The 19,748-nt window shown below is 36.0% G+C and overlaps 2 protein-coding genes across 2 annotated transcripts in view; both read left to right on the top strand.

Moving 5' to 3' along the window:
- Positions 1-2,601: 2,601 nt before the first annotated feature.
- LOC135770839 (rhomboid-related protein 4-like) lies at positions 2,602-15,088 on the top strand. Its single transcript, XM_065280680.2, has 8 exons — positions 2,602-2,771; positions 3,216-3,368; positions 3,543-3,822; positions 13,234-13,366; positions 13,449-13,537; positions 13,899-13,952; positions 14,049-14,249; positions 14,717-15,088. The coding sequence occupies exons 1-8, from the start codon at positions 2,769-2,771 to the stop codon at positions 14,806-14,808; spliced, it is 1,005 nt and encodes a 334-aa protein (XP_065136752.1). The 5' UTR covers positions 2,602-2,768; the 3' UTR covers positions 14,809-15,088.
- Positions 15,089-16,221: 1,133 nt separating this feature from the next.
- Positions 16,222-19,748, top strand: part of LOC135770838 (rhomboid-related protein 4-like) — a 7,684-nt gene continuing 4,157 nt past the window's right edge. Inside the window, exons 1-3 of the mRNA XM_065280679.2 lie at positions 16,222-16,531; positions 19,257-19,409; positions 19,592-19,748. Coding sequence (XP_065136751.1) covers positions 19,257-19,409; positions 19,592-19,748 — 310 coding nt within the window. The 5' untranslated portion in view covers positions 16,222-16,531. The remainder of the gene's footprint in view (positions 16,532-19,256; positions 19,410-19,591) is intronic.

The following is a 19,748-nucleotide window of genomic DNA, read 5'->3' as shown; positions in this document are numbered from 1 at the left end:
GCCACCTACTGTCAAAACACAAGCTTGAAAGATTCATTGGTGGTGTAAAAAAATTTTTCTATGCCTTATCTCTTAGTTTGTTCAGAGCCTTGTGGAATATTTACATTGAAATTACACCTACTCATCACATGCTATTTAATGTGTGTTTAAGTGGTATTAATTCAGCAGTAAAGATGATCAACAGCCACCAAACTCCCTGCCTTTATTCTTTACTAACAACAGATACGAATGAGCATTGGATGGATGGATAAATCATCTACATCCATCCACCATGTGCTAGGTTGTCTGGGTATACTCACAGTTTGTGCTTGAGGGACTGTGGTTAAATCCTCCCAACTTCACCTTGATCTTTCCTGATCTTTTCTGGGGACACTGTGTGTGGTTGTTAATCCCATGATCTGATGGAGAGAGTGAGTAACTGACATGAAAAAAAAAACAAAGTAACATGAAGTAAAATAAATACATCAAGCCGTGTATTAGCTGTGCTGCTTATGTCATATGTGCTGAGGCATTGTGCCAATCCCTCAGTGATTATATAATAACACAGATTTCAAGATTTTCAAATTTACTGTTACTGTGTGAGCATCAGAATGTCTGTAAAATGTTGGTGAGTATTTAATCTAAATGAAACACTTTAAGTACTATAAAAGAAGAGACAATGCATTAATGTAAAGTATGTAGATTTTTTAAAAAAAATTCAAATCATTACAGTTAGGAATTTATCAGATGCTTTTATACAAAGCGACTTACAAAAGCGAGGAAAACAGCATGAATGGATTCTAGTATTTTTTTTATTATTGAAGATAAGAGCAGGCTTCACTCAATGTGTCTATAAATTAAACAATTTAAATAATTTATCTATACTTATCTTAAGTATTTTTTTTTAATCAAAAATAAAATTATGAAAATTTGTTTTCTTATGTTACTGGCTGAAAGCTCTTTTATTTCACTTATGTGCACTCAGTCAAGAGAGAGATAAAGCAAGATCTAAATCACTAGGTGTAAATGGGTTACTTTTTGTTTATGATAGAAATTACTGAAAATATTGTTACCATAAACTCTTGTAGTGACCACAATTTACATACCTAACATGCACACAGCCAGCATGTTTTAATTGAAACAGGGTTAAAGTAAAAGTCAATAGAAAACATACATGACAATCTGAGCCCCCCCCTCCCCCATATTGTACAATGTTTACTGTTAGCTACATGTAATCATTTAGTAAATGCAACTTATCAGCAATTCAGCAAATGCAACTTATCAGCAAAACATCAGCAATTTACAAAAGTAAATCTTTTTTCACGTCAAAGCATTTGATACCACAGATAAATGAAATTTAACCTGAACAATTCCAGTCAATTTGCATTAAGATGATCAGCACGAGACAGTAAGTGTTTTGAATAAAAAGTTTTTTTTTTTTTTAATAATGAACACAACCAAACCTCCAGAAATTATTGTAACATAAAATCATCAATGTTTAAAACATACTTTTAATTCTAAGAAACGTGTAAACTGTCTTGTAATATTTACAAAGACCGAAACTGGGAAACGCGGGTCAACTGCAGGAACTATGGCTGTTAACCATGCTGTTAACAATGAAATACGTCTGCTTTTGCCAAATGTAATTTATTTCTATCTGTTGCAAGCCGATTTTGTATGTACATTTGTTGACTTTCAATGAAGATGGATATTTGCAGGCTTACATGTGTAGGGTGTGGTGACAAACAGTAGGTGGCGATATTTTACCAATGCGATTATTCTTATTTGGGCCAAGAGCCAACCAACCCAAAACACAACCTGAATTGTAAGCGACAGTATGAAAAATCAAGCTGTCTTAATTGTCTTGCTATATAGTCCTGTACAATATATTTAAAATCACAAAAAGCCACCAACACAATTGACATAAGTAGTAAGTTGACATAAAAGTAATAAAAGTTACTGCTATTGGTTAAATACATTAAGCTTCATGCTCATACGACCTATTTCACAACCCATACAAAACATTCCGGATATAAAAAAATGGGATACATTTGATACAGTTTAAGTCATCTCAGCGCAGGACAAATTTCGAACTGATTAAGATGTGGCATTAATTTAAATATGGATATGACATGCAACTTTGCTACAGTATTTTAATAAATGTCGCAAATTACACCATAATGAAAACAAGCTATTTACGCGTGCAAGCAGTCTCTGATATCGAGTCAGATAACGTTAGTGATGGGTAACTCATACAACTTTTCTCTTTTCACTGAAAACGTAAATCCTATAACATCAGAAATTTCTAGGACAGCTGTCGAAACTTCTTTACTACACACTTTTCCTGGGTTTACAAACGCTCCGCTGTCTAAAACCATTAAAGTTAATTTAAAAATAACCCACTACCGCGGCTAAACTTCTAGAAAAACGACAACTTCCGCCATGAGTTTGCGCGTTGGAACCCTGCGCAGTCACTAATCAAAGAATCGCGAGAGGGATTCGAAAGCATAACTGTTGAATCGCTCTCGCGGTACTTTGATGTCATACGCCGAGTTGTCTGCGCAGTGCCCAATGAAGTCGAACGCACACATCACTTCCGTGTTTACAATCGCGTGATGAAATGAAAGTCAAGTCTGACGTGTCTCACTGTATACAGAATATATAAGAGCGAAGTATGTGATGGGGAACAAATATCTGGTCATTTAGGAACAAGACAACATCTTTAACGACTTCCAACTGGAAGATTCAAGACTTTAAAACATCGACACCTCTAACGTTATTCTGATCTAATGGTAGGTGATAATCAGAATTTTGTCACAGAAAGATATGAATCAGAAAGTTATTACACTCCAGTGACATGACAGTTTTATCTAGTGGTATGCACATGGATGTTATAACGCTTAAAATATGATCAAATATTTGTATGTTCTATATTTAAGACATCTGTTATTCAAAGATTCATTCATAGCATTGCCAAGCTTTTTCTCTATGGCTGATCTATAGGTGTTAATCTACATACGATTAAGGACATTTTATAGAAATGTAAACTAGGACAAGTTTGTTTAAGGGGCCCAGACATATCAGAATTTAGTTAAGGGTTTGTCTGTTGCAAAGTGTAGCCAAAATGAGATTGTCCTATAAAACCTTTAGTGTAAATGTTTTAGAGGCATGATAGACATACAATTTGTTGTGTTTTCGAACATTGATCCCATGATGTGTGTTTGTCTGTGTTACAGATGCGCAACAGACATAGAGGATCTAATCTTGGTCTGGTCTTGCTGGCCTCACAGGTTTTCCAGCTGGGCTTAGACAACATCCCACCTGTTACTCTGGCAACGCTGGGACTCAATGTCTATTTATTTCTGTTTCCTCTCAAACCCATCTTACAGGTACAAGTTAACACAAACTGTCCGCGTGAAACACGTATGGTACACCTACAAATAACAGATCCTCTAAATTTAAGATAAGCAAAAATTAAACGAGCTTTGGGAAGACCGAATTGTATTCTGTATTTACAAGATTCCTTTACTCACCATTTGATTCATGTTTATCTTTTTTTGAAGACGTGTTTGAGTGTTCGTGAGGCGTACTGGTACAGAGACTGGCATCGTTTGCTCCTCTCTCCATTTCACCATGTTGATGACATGCACCTGTATTTCAACATGGCCTCCCTTCTTTGGAAGGGAATCAACCTGGAAAGGAAACTGGGAGGGCCTTGGTTCGCATACCTGCTGTCCGTCTTTTCTCTGCTAACAGGATTGGTCTACCTGCTCCTGGAGGTGGCACTGACCCAGATAACAGAAGATGCCACGTACAGTTTACAGTGTGCAGTGGGGTTCTCTGGTGAGCCTATGCCTTCGTTTTGTGGGTTTGCATAAGTGTAAAATATGTGACCCTGCCTGTGATGTCCAGGGTAAAGACTCTTGTTTTGAGATTAGGAGTTTGATTTTACTTATTGATTTTCCTGTAATTTCAATCTTTGATATGACTTTACTCAGTTAATATTAAAGATATCAATGTTATTTTTCACAGAATGTTCTGTACATGTAAGATGAGTTTATGTAGAAAACATTACACACTAAAAATGACTTTAGCTGGGTTTTCCCAGGCAGGCTCACGTATAATGTCACATACTATTACATCCAATTACCCCTGCACCTTATTATTGACGTAAATGTGGGAGCCGCCATCTTTGAGCTCTTTTGTGTAAGACTTCTGGTGAGCCACTTAAGCTAATGGTAGTGGTGTTGCGAGGGACACGAGTGTGCCGTTATGACTGGCTTTTTAATTTTTATTATGAAATCCAGGAAGACCGGCATCATTTGTGCAGTTAGGGGTTGCCATAATAGCTGGTACAAACGCAATAAATCTCTACAAAACATTTGGTTTAACCATAATTCACGCACAAGAATGTGTATGTGGCGCACATGAACCCATGATCTGTATCCACACAACCATCCAGTAAAACCTTTCATAGAAACCAAGTAAACAATAAATACAATAATTTTTTAAACAACTAATGTTATGCTGATAAAAATATGCTGATTTAGCTGGTTTATTTATTCTGCTACTATAAATTGTTATAAAAATGTGAGTACAGTACAGAATATATAAAACATAAACTGCTTATTAGTTAATGTTTATAATAATTCTTAATGTTGTAAGGAGTCCAAATATGACCCCATCCATCTGCTTGGCCCAACGACGGAATCCAAACGGTATGGCCGGTTTATAGCGCATTCGGTCTTTTCCGGTGCTTCCGGTTTTAACATTACGCAACTTTATAATCTGACTCCAAAGATATAAAACGTATTGTAATATGAATCAAATTGATGTAATTTTGGAATTTGGATAAACATTTGACCATTCTATTTACTCATGTTAACATTGGACTCATTCATTCGATTACCAATATCATATCAGCCCACACCGGCCGTTGTGCGGGTTCTGAAACATAAACTCAACCACACCAGAGGTCCTGACTTATATATCCCTCGAATAATCATTACAATTACCCTCAACTTAGTTAGGGTTAAATAATTAAACTTAACCGCACCAGAGGTCCTGACTTATATAGTCCTCGAATAATCATTACAATTACCCACAACTTAGTTAGGGTTAAATAATTAGTCTATCCGTGTAACCAGAGGAAATGGTTGAAGCAACTGCCCCATGCTGGCGTGCCCTTAATTATCATTAGAAAATATTATGCAACCCAGCCAACTATATCCAACTTAATACAGAACTCAAAACTATAATTATAGTAGAGATACTGATCAGAGGTCCTGACTTATCATCTGATAGTCCACATATAGTAAGGTAATGGCTGAACCTCTAAGTTCATCGGTATAGACAATTAGCATGAATTTATACCCCGGTCGTAGATTTATGGTGATAAAGGATCTCGAAATACCTGTAGTAACTTAGAATAGTTAATGAAACAGAGAAGATAGAATGAATTCAAATGTAACAATTTATTTACCAGGTAAGAAAACATAATTCAGAAGCCATTTTACATTCCAATTCGAATACGAAAATCAAACGAAAACCCATTGCATACCTGGTAATGAGATGAAGATCTGGTTACAGATTCCTCAAAGTAAAATAACAATACATGATGCTGTGCCAGGACAGCATCATGGGGGTGCATTTCTCGATATTGAAAGTCCCGCCTAAATCTTCTACACATCTCCTTAAATAGCCAGAGAACAAAGCATTGTGATATGATATGCTGATTGGTTCTTGTAAGCCCAGGGGTGTTGCCTAATATACATACAGTTGGTGATTGATCAACATGTCTAAGGTGGGAGTTGTCTCCCAACATTAGGTTAAATTTACTTATTTATTGTCACAGATTAACATTGAATCCTGTTGTCATATTAATAAACCCAGATGTACCACTTGCATTAAAAACACTTCATATAACACCAAACAAGACCAGTTTCAGATACATGTGTTTGCAGAATGTAGCATTCCATATACAGTTTGCTTTGAGAACATGAGGAGAGGGGGATGAGAACGTGTGGTAGGGTGTGTGACTCTTCTCTTTGAGAGAGGTTTCAGTCTCACAACTTGGGGTAGTGTTCTTGGGGGGTAGATGTGAACTCTTTGAGAGAGGTTTCAGATGATAATTCAACAGGAATTAGGAAGCAGTTCCCTGTGGATTCAGCCATTTGCTGCTGGCTTTTGAAATACCTTTTGTCAGGGTTTGGCACCACCTTACAGAAATCCGCCCTTTTGATGAAGTGGGATAAACAAAACATTCCCAATGAGATCAATATACAATAAGTTGTTAGCTCTTGGTGGTGTCCAGTCTCTGTAGTGTTTATAGTGTTCCAGTCAAGCTCAATCAGGCCTGTGTGCTTTGTTTGGTCATTCATTTACGAAACCACCTGCTCTTAGACGTTCTGATCCTTTGAAGAAAGTTGTCACCTCTGTAAGGTGACGTCCTCGGATTCAGACATCATTAGGTGAATAAAGTTCATTTCATTAACAATACATCACTGTGTAAAACACCTGCACATCTTAAATGACCATTCATTGATTGAGCACTGATCAATATCAATAGGTTTGGTAACACTATAACATGATAGTTAGGGCAAACCATAAATAAAATAAAATAAAATAAAAAACATTACACATGATAACTTGATGTGAAAAGAAGCAAGTGGTACGATAGGGTCAAATATATCTGATCTATAAAATTACCATCATTCTTTCCCACCGTTGTATTTGGAATTCAAAGGTACCTGATCTCTGGATATTGAAGGAGAGGATGCAAAAGATCAGGTTAAAACAATAAAAACATAACATTGAGGTATGCTTATTATAAAAAATAAAACTCAGAAAATGTTAAAATAACTTTCAGGTATGCATATTATAAGTTATATAAAAAATAAAAAAAAAATTGTTCAGGTATGCATATTATAGGTTGTATGAAAATAAAACCCAGAAAAATGTTAAAATGATCTTCATGTATGCATATTATAGATTGTAAAAATAAAACCCAGAAAATATTAAAATAACCTTCAAGTATGCATATTATAGATTATATGAAAAATAGAACCCAGAAAATGTAAAAATAACCTTCATGAATGGATATATTGGGTAATGTAAAAATAAAAAAAATAAAACCCAGAAAGTGTTAAAATAATATTCAGGTATGCATATATTAGGTCATGTGAAAATAAAAAATGGAATATGTTAAAGTAAAATTTGGTTATGCATACTATAGGGTGTATTGATAATAGTGAAATATTGCTATAATAGATTTATGTATGGCATTGTAGACCATATAATTATAATAGTAATAATAATAATAATAATAGGCACATAATGTTGTAATCATTCCATACACACATCTTCAATCAATGTTTCGCGGGAACTCTGAATTTTCTAATATAAGCACCTTCTAGGCCTAAGATTAACTAAGAATATGTTCAGAACATGTTGAGTCCATGAGAACAATTGAAGATTCAGAATCTCATGTTAGATTTCTATGTGTGCAGGTATGTGCCTATGTGTATGTGTATCTGTATGTGTATGTGTGTATATGTTAATAAGTATGTGTAGTCCATACACTTGAAGATTTAGAATCTCAGATTTCAATGTGTTAGCGTGTATAAGTAGGTGTGTGAGTGTAGAGATATGTGAATATTTGTATAGGTGTGTGTGTGATCTCTGATCTGTTGGCTAAGTCACATTTGATATTAGGAGTTGAGTAAATGGTTTGATTGATTCTTGACAATTGTCTGTGCTGTTATTTAGTGATAAGTTGAGGATCAGGGCGCCACTGTTCCTCCACTTATGACAACAACAGCAAGATTATTGATTTGAGATTAGTAAGTTTGTTATTGCAATTTAAAACATAATCATCAAAGTGTGACTTTGCCATGTAAGTTTCTTATGAGTGTTGTAGTTTTGCTAATATGGGTGTGAATGATATCACTTTAGCATATGTGTTAGATTAGATGGCTCTGTTGGTGTAACAGGAGAATGTTGGTTTTAAGTGAAGTGTTCAGTTTGGAATATGTTGTGTGGTGCGTGGTGATAAACATGATAGTTTTAAATGTCTTACATACAGAGCAAATTAAATGTCAAAGATAATAGTATTAAACTTAGAAAATTGCTCTTTATCAAGATTTCAGTAGACATTAAACTGATCAAACTTCTGAAAAGAAAACCCAAAACAGATGCTTAAATTCAGACAGTTTGAAATAATGACTAATTCTTGGTAAGTGAGTGTTCGCTATGTGATTTAATTTAACTGAGGCTATGTGTAAATACCATGCTGTAACAAAGGTGAGAAGGATAAATTGTGATGCAAATTTAGTCCTGTTGTTAAAACAGGGAGCCAGTTCGATATTATCGGTATGATGTTGTAATCTGGCTCAATAAGTCTTCCAACACCAGTGTTTTTAGTTAGGAAACATGGTAAAAGTGCTACTGGATCCTGTTGTGAGGTAAAACATTTTCATTAATGCAATTAACACATTGTAGCCACATGGCATTTTTGTGCTCCTCTATAGGGTCTGACTGCAGCTATACAGGGAATAGCAGAGTTTACCACATAGGAGACAAATCCTTCAACATAGAAACACATACGAAACAAACAACTAGAACGTGTTCTATAGAAATATCAATGCCTTACGATCAATTACAAATCAGAAAATGTAAACGGATCACTGCAATGAGAATGTTAAACACATGCTAACTGGCTGTTAAGCCACACAAGCATGTGCCCAATCTGTATTGGATTAAAAATGGGTTAGTGTTTTCCAGTTAAATGGGTTTGGTTTACTATCACAAGTGTCATGTAATATTTAAGTGTTAAAACATGGCAACATGTGACAGCACATTCCGCCCTTTTGACACTGCATAGTGGACCAATTCTGTGGGTTTGGCCTGTGCAAGTTATTCCATAGTACATTTAATGCACCACATTTTACCATCTGAGGCCTGTTTGGCCATTATAATATAATGTATATTGCAACTTGATCACAATATAGATTATATTACATTAAAATAGTATAAATTAAAAATACTTTCATTACTGATCTCTTTTAAGGAACACCAGGCTGGTGTTTGTAATTTGCAAGATGTTACTGTATCAATGTATTTGAATGTGAAAAGGTGTCAGCCCTGGACAGACTGGTGTGAGGAACAGTTTTTCATTGATTCATGCTAATGTATTTCTACAACAGTTTCGAGACTAAAAATTGTGTGGCCTTTCACATCTCTATAAAGCTGTACAAAACTGTCTTTAAACAATTTTCACCGACTCATAGGGAAAGACTAAGCCAAGAACTTTTAACAGTCCTGGTGTTTATCCAGTTCTTAAAGAACACTTAGATTGATTTACAGAAGGAAAAATATGGTTACAGACAAATGTCTCTCTTAAAAACAATGTTCTCTCTTGGGAACAATGGATAGCCCGTTATCTGAGTGGGGGGTAAGCCCTTTCATCTCAGTTGGGTGTCTCACAGTGAGAGATAAGACCATTTGTGTTGGCCTAGAACAACATTGTATTTTCCTGGATTTCCCAGGATTAGAAGTTTGTAATTGTAATATGACTTACTGATTCCATTCTATCCTCATTCAATTCAGAGTGATCTTTTAGAAGGCTCACTCACAACAACTCATTTAAAATCATTTCCCTACTTGCTCCCTACTTGCTTAATGTCCAGCATTCAGTTACATTTCTCTATGCGTTGGGGATTTTTAAATCCAACAACGCTGCCTTCAATCATTCATACATTTCCTTCATTCTCCAGCTTCATTACAATATTACCTTTACTCATCAAATATAGATTGTACACTGATGTTTGCAGCATTTAAAAATCTTACTATCTGTTTGTTTTTCACATATAAATTGTCCAAGTCCTCCCTTCACATGCAAACACATTCATTGCATTGTAGTTTAAATCATCCAACATAATTTTTCAATTGTTAATGTTTTTTTAGCTGTTTTTCCATGTTGTGCATTTGCTGTCACAACAGAAACAATTGTGTATAGGATTTGGTGATTTAAATTTAGATTCTAGATGTTTTCCTTGTTTGAGAATCAGAATAAATTTTGGATGATTTAACTCCAATGTAAGACGATCTTTTGCTTTCCGTAGGCACACAAACAAAAGATCTTAACAGAGCAAAGCAATTCATTCTTCATTTAGCATTGCACAGCATTTTCCTAATAATGTGGTTTCATTTCATTTTTAAGCCCCACCGGATTTGATTTCCAGTCTAACATTAGGTATATTTACAACCTATTTCATAAATGTGGGATGTTTAAAACATTCCCTTAAACATTTTTAAAAGGCAAAGAAAAGATTGACTTACCACATCAGCTGAAGAAATAGAAGAAGTTCAAACCTTTAGCTCCATGAAAAGACTCTTATTCTCCAGGGATCGAATCAGTCGTACTTTGTACATTTTGATAAGATTTCCACTGGTTGAATATCACGTCCCGGGAATCACCACTTTGTAAGGAGTCCAAATATGACCCCATCCATCTGCTTGGCCCAACGACGGAATCCAAACGGTATGGCCGGTTTATAGCGCATTCGGTCTTTTCCGGTGCTTCCGGTTTTAACATTACGCAACTTTATAATCTGACTCCAAAGATATAAAACGTATTGTAATATGAATCAAATTGATGTAATTTTGGAATTTGGATAAACATTTGACCATTCTATTTACTCATGTTAACATTGGACTCATTCATTCGATTACCAATATCATATCAGCCCACACCGGCCGTTGTGCGGGTTCTGAAACATAAACTCAACCACACCAGAGGTCCTGACTTATATATCCCTCGAATAATCATTACAATTACCCTCAACTTAGTTAGGGTTAAATAATTAAACTTAACCGCACCAGAGGTCCTGACTTATATAGTCCTCGAATAATCATTACAATTACCCACAACTTAGTTAGGGTTAAATAATTAGTCTATCCGTGTAACCAGAGGAAATGGTTGAAGCAACTGCCCCATGCTGGCGTGCCCTTAATTATCATTAGAAAATATTATGCAACCCAGCCAACTATATCCAACTTAATACAGAACTCAAAACTATAATTATAGTAGAGATACTGATCAGAGGTCCTGACTTATCATCTGATAGTCCACATATAGTAAGGTAATGGCTGAACCTCTAAGTTCATCGGTATAGACAATTAGCATGAATTTATACCCCGGTCGTAGATTTATGGTGATAAAGGATCTCGAAATACCTGTAGTAACTTAGAATAGTTAATGAAACAGAGAAGATAGAATGAATTCAAATGTAACAATTTATTTACCAGGTAAGAAAACATAATTCAGAAGCCATTTTACATTCCAATTCGAATACGAAAATCAAACGAAAACCCATTGCATACCTGGTAATGAGATGAAGATCTGGTTACAGATTCCTCAAAGTAAAATAACAATACATGATGCTGTGCCAGGACAGCATCATGGGGGTGCATTTCTCGATATTGAAAGTCCCGCCTAAATCTTCTACACATCTCCTTAAATAGCCAGAGAACAAAGCATTGTGATATGATATGCTGATTGGTTCTTGTAAGCCCAGGGGTGTTGCCTAATATACATACAGTTGGTGATTGATCAACATGTCTAAGGTGGGAGTTGTCTCCCAACATTAGGTTAAATTTACTTATTTATTGTCACAGATTAACATTGAATCCTGTTGTCATATTAATAAACCCAGATGTACCACTTGCATTAAAAACACTTCATATAACACCAAACAAGACCAGTTTCAGATACATGTGTTTGCAGAATGTAGCATTCCATATACAGTTTGCTTTGAGAACATGAGGAGAGGGGGATGAGAACGTGTGGTAGGGTGTGTGACTCTTCTCTTTGAGAGAGGTTTCAGTCTCACAACATGGGGTAGTGTTCTTGGGGGGTAGATGTGAACTCTTTGAGAGAGGTTTCAGATGATAATTCAACAGGAATTAGGAAGCAGTTCCCTGTGGATTCAGCCATTTGCTGCTGGCTTTTGAAATACCTTTTGTCAGGGTTTGGCACCACCTTACAATGTGTTTGCACTACTTTTGTTATGTTTTAAATTAAAAACAAATAATTATTAAATAAGTAAATAATTATAAAATAAGCTTATCTACTGCATAACAATATTTTCATAAAACAAAAACAAAAAATACTGAACACATGTAATAGTTTAAAATGTTCAGTATGGTTTGTTCAAATAACTTACAATGATAAAGATGTTAAAGTGACTGTCGGACCGCGTGTCGCCATAAAAACTCAAACAAGTCGATTCAAAATTGTTGTTTACTAGAGGGACAGTTGTGACATTTTCAACCATCGCCTGAAAAGGTTAAAAACACAAAATCTTGGTCTATTCCATGTACAAACACTCAACTGAATTTTTCATTGTAAAGATACTGGTATGCCTCTTAGATAGTTGCGCATTGAAGACCCGTCAACCCCGAGCAACAACACGAAATTATTAGGGATGCACTGATAGGATTTTTTTGGGCTGATACGGATACCGATTTAAACAGACAACTTCTGGCCGATACCGATGCCGATATTAAACACTTGTATACAATACTATACAGTTGGTCTATTAGCTAGTTTATTTCTGCATCAAATTATTTTTACCTGAACACGGATTGGATCTAATTAACATTCAACTGACCAACATAATAAGAGAGGCACAAATTAAGCTAAAACAAATATAATAAGACAACATAACAACCTTCAAAGGTGGTTTTTGCTATTCAGCATTTATTTTATTAACGACATTAACTAATTTTTTCCATATAATGGATTTCTTTATGCAGTTAATTAATAAACAATCGGTATCGGCCTTTCTCCTGCTATTGCCGATATGCCGATGGTTTCAAATTCATCAAAAATCGGCTGATAAATATCGGCGGCCGATACATCGGTGCATCACTAGAAATTATATAATATATCTTCATATGATATATCAGGACACTTCTTCATTTCATCCTCCCACTGGTTCATACATGACAGGTGTAGTAAATATTAACCATAACGGTTTAAATCATGTTTTATGCATAATCCCACTACACTGTTCGAAGGTGGATATGCCTCAGTCAAGTCTTATGTAACCTGAGTCTGGTTCAAAGAGACGTCTGCTTACAGAAAGAGATTGCATGTTCGATATCTAAAGCACAGTTGTATTTCATGAACCGGTTAATCTCAAATGTCATCAAGCATTTCTGAAATAAACCTTTGTTTATGATTTGTTTCAGGTGTTCTGTTTGGCCTGAAGGTGGTGAATAATCACTATGATCCGGGTAGGACTTCTTACATTATGGGTCTGCCTATTGCCAGTCGCTATGCCTGCTGGGCGGAGTTGGTCCTAATCCATATCATGAACCCAGGGTAGGCATAAGACACTTACCATATGTCACAAATAGTCAAAAAACATTATTGTATTATTTATCATACATTTTTGTTTGTAAAGCACCTCATTTGTTGGACACCTGGCTGGCATTCTGGTTGGATTGCTCTACACGAGAGGACCCCTAAAGAATCTCATGAAAACATGTTCTGGTAAACACAACAGTGTGCTGCATGTGTCGTTTGTCAAATTTAAATTGTGTCATTTATTTACTCACCCTCAAACCTGTATAAATTGTGTTGTTCTGCTGAACACAAAGGAAGATACATGAAGCAGAAGCACCATTAACTTCCATAGTAGGATAAAAAATAATAATGCTGCTCAAAAACGGTTTGGTTGCAAACATTGCTCAAATATTTTCCTTTGTATTCAGCAGAACAACTTAAGGATAAGTAAATGATGTCAGAATCTCATTTTTTGGGTGACTTATCCCTTAAACAAGCTTGCATAAGAACACTTAATCTATCAACAAATGCTTCCAGCTACATAAACAGCCGTTTTTTGGCATTTCAGGCTTTGTGACATCGGATGGCAGCTATGGAAGGCAGCAGACATTCAATTCATCAGGTAAGAAATCTTGTAAAATTCAACACTTTGAGACATTTAATGATTACTTACTGTTGGCATAATAATACAATCCACCTTCCACACCGGTGTCCACAGGATCCAGTGGATTTAGGATGCCATATTCTCCCAACTCTTATTATGGTCAGCAGTCATTTAATTCCAGGCACAATAGCGCCCCCTACAGGGACCCATATAACACAGACATGCCCTCTGCACCCCCTCAGCACCCTTATACAGCTGGTTTGTCAGAAGAGGAACAGTACGAGGCTGCCATCAGGGCCAGTCTTAACAACAGAGGTAAATCTTCTGTGATATAAGTTGAGAGCAGAGAAGGAAATGGCAACCAAAAGAGAGACGTTTACAGATTTGCATTATCAGAGTTTCTTTTACAATGCTTACTAAGCACGTGACATTTTGGAAAGGATTATATTTGGATATAATCTTAAATTGGTGTCCAGATTATACTCATTATTTGAAAAGACATACAACAAGTACTACGGCTGTTTCCACACTCATTGCAAAGCTGTTAATATTTACATTTTAGATTTATGCATTTGGCAGATGCTTTTATCCAAAGCGACTTATAGTGCATTACAAGGTATACATTTTTATCAGTAGCCTATGTGTGTTTCCTGGAATCGAACCCACGACCTATTGCACTGCTAACGCAATGCTTTACCATTGAGCTATACAGTTGAAGCTGATTGATGTGTTTCTGATATTACTAGTTCATGCAATGTATTGTTTTGTTGTGTTTTTTATAGGGTTCTCTAGGCAAACAAGATCATCAAATGTATACTCTGACCCAATCGCTGAAGCGGTCCGCTTGCGTCGACTTCAGAGATTTAACAGCTGAGCATCTATTAGATAATGTAAATAATAAAGCTAAATTGTTTACAACAATGGTGGTGCAAGATAACCAACCCAAAAATAAGCGAGGTGCTGATTGGTTGTGGCAAGAACTGGTCTGGATGATGTCACTGTTGGATCTGCACTGGTACAGAATCTTACTGATTGTGTGGCACGTATGAAATAAAGCTGCCTGTATTCATAACTGCAGTGGAGTCGATAAGGGTTCGACTCTTGATTAGTGTACATCTACGATGTTTGATCTTTTTAATAAATGATCCTTTATTTGTCATGCAGGATGTTAATGTGTGTAATATAACAATTGTCAGTCTGCCAACATCTCTTACTCGTTTGTATTTTTCTTTGCTTGAATGTTATTGTTTTTTGCTACTGAAAGCACTTGCATTGTAACTTGCACTTCTCAAGAAAGTATATTTTTGTAAGCAAACAATAAATAATTTTTCTGGCATGTTGTTGCATTGCCTTCAATTCTTTTCTATTTTTGTATTGGACCAAGTTGCAATTCTTTTACACATAAAAGTTTAATAAGCATGCTTTTTGCCAGATAGTAGAAATTGTAAAGAGAGCAAGAAATTGTAAAGAGAGCAACAGATAATTTATCAGTTTATACTGTAGAATTGTTGGGTATATTATGGGCATTACAATGGTTGGAAGAAAGCAATCAGAATAAAAATGTGGTCATAGCCTCATACAGTCTGTCTGCTTTATCAAGTTTACAACCCGGAAACGCATCATGCAGGCAGGACATTATCTACCAAATATTTCAGGTGCTTCTAACACTCCATGACAGGGGGCTAGAGGTCTCATTTCTGTGAGTTCCCGCCCATGTAGGGGTGGAGGGAAATGAAATTATTGATGGCTTGGCAAAAAGCTCAATAAAGCATGAAACAGTTGACGTACAAGTAGCATTGTGTAAAGCAGAAATGAAAACCATTATAAAAGATCACACAATAAATCTATGGCAGGAATATTGGGACATATCAGACACAGGGAGACACTTTTACAAAATACAAAAACAAGTAGGTGTTACTATGAGACAGGGCAGGAATCCAAAAGAACAGATGGCAATTACAAGACTACTGGATTAAATCAATCATTGCACAGAATAGGGAAGCATCCTACTGGATTCTGTGACTATTGTAATGCTCAAGAGACTGTAGAACACATACTGAAACACTGCAAGAAATGTGAGGAGGCTAGAAGGAAGTTGGAAAATCAAGTCGGACAACAAAACATGACAATAGAGTATTTATTGGGGAAATCATCTTATAAATGTTTAGACTACGTAATTACATTCCTAAACATATTTTTATTATTATTTTTAATTTACTTTAGTTTTATTTTATTTAATCTGCACACTCTAGTCCTGGTTTGCCAACCGCCAATAAAACCGAAGAAGAAGAAGAAGTTAAGCCTGACATGTCTCAATGTATACACCATTGCTGCGTGCCTGCGTCCGAAACCGCCTACTTCCATACTATATAGTATGCAAAGACTACGAGAAGTAGTGCTTTTCGCCTACTATATAGTATGGAAGTAATCGAAGTATGTGATGGAGAACACATACTCCGCCATTAAAACGAAAGAAAGAGAGGAAGAGAACACATATTTTGTAATATTAGGAGCGAGAAAACATCTGTAACGACTCTTAACGGGAAGATTCAAGACTTTAAAACTTCGACACCTCTTAACGTTATTCGGATCTAACGGTAGGTGATAATCAGAATTTTGTTATAGAAAGGTATGAATCAGAAAGTTATTACAGTTCAGTTACATGGCAGTCTTATCTAGTGCTATGCACAATGATGTTATATCTCTTATTATATTATCAAATATTTATATGTTCTATATTTTATACATTTGTTATTCAAAGATTCATTTATAGCATTGCCAAGCTTTTTCTCTATGGATGTTCTATTCAGGGCTCTCAATCACGCATTCACCGTACAGACACACGCATTTCAATCAGTTTACACGTCGCCACACCTTGTATTTCTCACGCTGAGAAGTACATAAATTGTCCTGCTATATACAGTTAATGGACGAGGCTTAGGCTTACGCAAGGCAGGTCTGCTTCGAGTGTTTTAAGTTTGCTCAACTTTACGCAACTCCGCAAGTACAGACAAGCAAAACAAAAGAGTACCTCGAGGAATCTTGCGGAGGAGGAGGAGGCTGATTTCAAATCGCTCTCGCGTTACTCTGATGTCATTCAGATGTCGTTTCTTGCAGCGCCTCGCCTCGTGAAGTCGTCATGCATCCTACAAGGCAATTAAGTTAGAAAGAAACGAGAAGTTGTTTCAAACTGGATTTAACGGAGTGGAAGTTGGATGAGATAGATCCGATGAATGCGGTAGATATATAACCAATTTTTTAAGCATTTTGAATTAAGGATCCCTGGACGAAATCATTGCGTTTGATCAAAGACAATGAGAGCTATACTTTTGGGAAATAAAGCCGAATTCGTGCAAAATTATTATTGATTCAGTCAAAAACTCCAACAGCTTTGCAACCAGAAGCTTTAGATACCTGAAACTAAGAAAAGTACGAGACTTCCTGAAATTAATGTAATAGAGATGCATTTCATTATTATTGCCCTTAAATGTTCTGCAATACTGTATGGGTACAGTAAGCTCAAGTTTAAAAAGTACAATTTCATAATATACTTAAAGTGCTCTATTCTCATATACTAATTCTGTACTTAATATATACGTTATTTTTTTGTTTTTTAGTACATAAATATGAAATATGCTAAAATGTAATTTAAAAATGTATTTAGGTACCACTTGTAATACATTTGAACCTATCTTTGTATGAAAGATGAGTACAAGTTTACTTCAAGTGTATACATTTTTATAATGCAAGATAGTATGGTAAATGCATTTCAGTTTATATTCATCATCTCTCTCAAAATAACACAGATTAGGACACCTATGTTTTTAAGATTATCTTAAGTACTAAAAAATAAGTATTGGTATATTATGTAGTGTTTGAAAATAGGGCACTTTAAAGGGATAGTTCACCCAAAAATAAAATTCTGTCATAATTTTCTCTCTCTCATGTTGTTACAAACCTGTAATTTCTTAGTTCTGAAGAACACAAAGGAAGATATTTTGAGGTTTGTAAACAAACCTTTAAAGGGATAGTTCGGCCAAAAATTATATTAAACCCATGATTTACTCATCCCCAAGCTGTCCGAGTTGCATATGTCCATCGTTTTTCAGACAAACACATTTTCGGATATTTTAGAAAATGTTTTAGATCTTTCAGTTGATTAAATGTAATGTTACGGGGTCCACCCATAGTCCAGGACCTTCAAGTCCAAAAAAGTGCCTCCATCCTTCACAAATTAAATCCAAACGGCTCCAGGATGATAAACAAAGGTCTTCTGAGGGTAATCCGCGCGGTGTTGTTGTAGAAATATCCATATTTAAAACTTTATTAACGTAAATAAATACCTTCCGGTAGCGCCGCCATCTTAGACTCCTCTGTATTCAGGAGAGAGTATTAGCGTAGTGTACGCACTTTTCTTAGTGACGTATGACAAATTCGGAGGGCGGGGGCACAGAGCAGCAGCAGAGTAACCTACGTAGGCTGCGTAAGCTCTCATCCTGAATGCAGACGCGACAAAGATAGCGGCACTACCAGAAGGCATTTATTTACGTTAATAAAGTTTTAAATATGGATATTTCTACAACAACACCGTGCGGATTACCCTCAGAAGACCTTTGTTTATCATCCTGGAGCCGTTTGGATTTATTTTGTGAAGGATGGACGCACTTTTTTTGGACTTGAAGGTCGTGGACTATGGGTGGACCCCGTAACATTACATTTAATCAACTGAAAGATCTAAAACATTTTCTAAAATATCCGAAAATGTGTTTGTCTGAAAAACAATGGACATATGCAACTCGGACAGCTTGGGGGTGAGTAAATCATGGGTTTAATATCATTTTTTGGCTGAACTATCCCTTTAAAGAGCCCCATTTACTTCCATAGTAGGAAAAAGAATACTATGGAATTAAATGGGGCTCATTAACATTTTGTTTACAAAACATTAGGTAAAATTAAACTGTTATCAAAAACTTGAGAATTGGGTGGGGCCGAGGGGTCGCTGTCGCAAATACCCCCTCCCCTGACAGATGTAATCTCACTCCAAACTTTTGGTAAAACTTGAGAGCCCTGGAAGTTCTATAGGTGTAAAGAGTAATACATATGATTAAGGACATTTTACAGAAATGTAAACTAGTACAAGTTTGTTTTAAGGGGCCCGGCCATATCAGAATTTTTTTAAGGGTTTGTCTGTTCTAAAGTCTAGCCAAAATGAGATTGTCCTATACATTTCTTTTAATGTAAATGTTTTAGAGGCATGAGAGACATTCAATTTGTTGTGTTTCCGAACATTGATCCCATGATGTGTGTTTGTCTGTGTTATAGATGCGCAACAGACATGGAGGATCTAATCTTGGTCTGGTCTTGCTGGCCGCGCAGGTTTACCAGCTGGGCTTAGACAACATCCCACCTGTTACTCTGGGAACGCTGGGACTCAATGTCTATCTATTTCTGTTCCCTGTCAAACCTATTTCACAGGTACAAGTTAACACAAACGGTCAGCGTAAAACACATATGATACACCTATTTAAAAACAAATAACAAATCCTCTAAATTTAAGATAAGCAAAAATTAAACAAGCTTTGTGAAGGCCGAATTGTATTCTGTGTTTGCAAGATTCCTTTACTCACCATTTGATTCATGTTTATCTTTTTTTGAAGACGTGTGTGAGTGTTCAGGAGGTGTTCTGGAACAGACGCTGGCAATGTTTGCTCCTCTCTCCATTTCACCATGTTGATGACATACACCTGTATTTCAACATGGCCTCCCTTCTTTGGAAGGGCATCAAGCTGGAGAGGAGACTGGGAGGGCATTGGT

This window comes from Paramisgurnus dabryanus, chromosome 8 (genome assembly GCF_030506205.2).
Source record: "Paramisgurnus dabryanus chromosome 8, PD_genome_1.1, whole genome shotgun sequence".
NCBI classification, from domain to species: Eukaryota; Metazoa; Chordata; class Actinopteri; order Cypriniformes; family Cobitidae; genus Paramisgurnus; species Paramisgurnus dabryanus.
The sequence above is the reverse complement of the archived record's forward strand: the minus strand, read 5'-3'. Positions and strand labels throughout refer to the sequence as shown.

What these genes read in the sequence shown, in the direction of transcription:
- LOC135770839 (XM_065280680.2), top strand. An exon ending in ATCCATATCATGAACCCAGG is followed by an intron (nt 13,367 to 13,448) that starts GTAGGCATAAGA and finishes TTGTTTGTAAAG; the next exon opens with CACCTCATTTGTTGGACACC. An exon ending in GGCCAGTCTTAACAACAGAG is followed by an intron (nt 14,250 to 14,716) that starts GTAAATCTTCTG and finishes TGTTTTTTATAG; the next exon opens with GGTTCTCTAGGCAAACAAGA.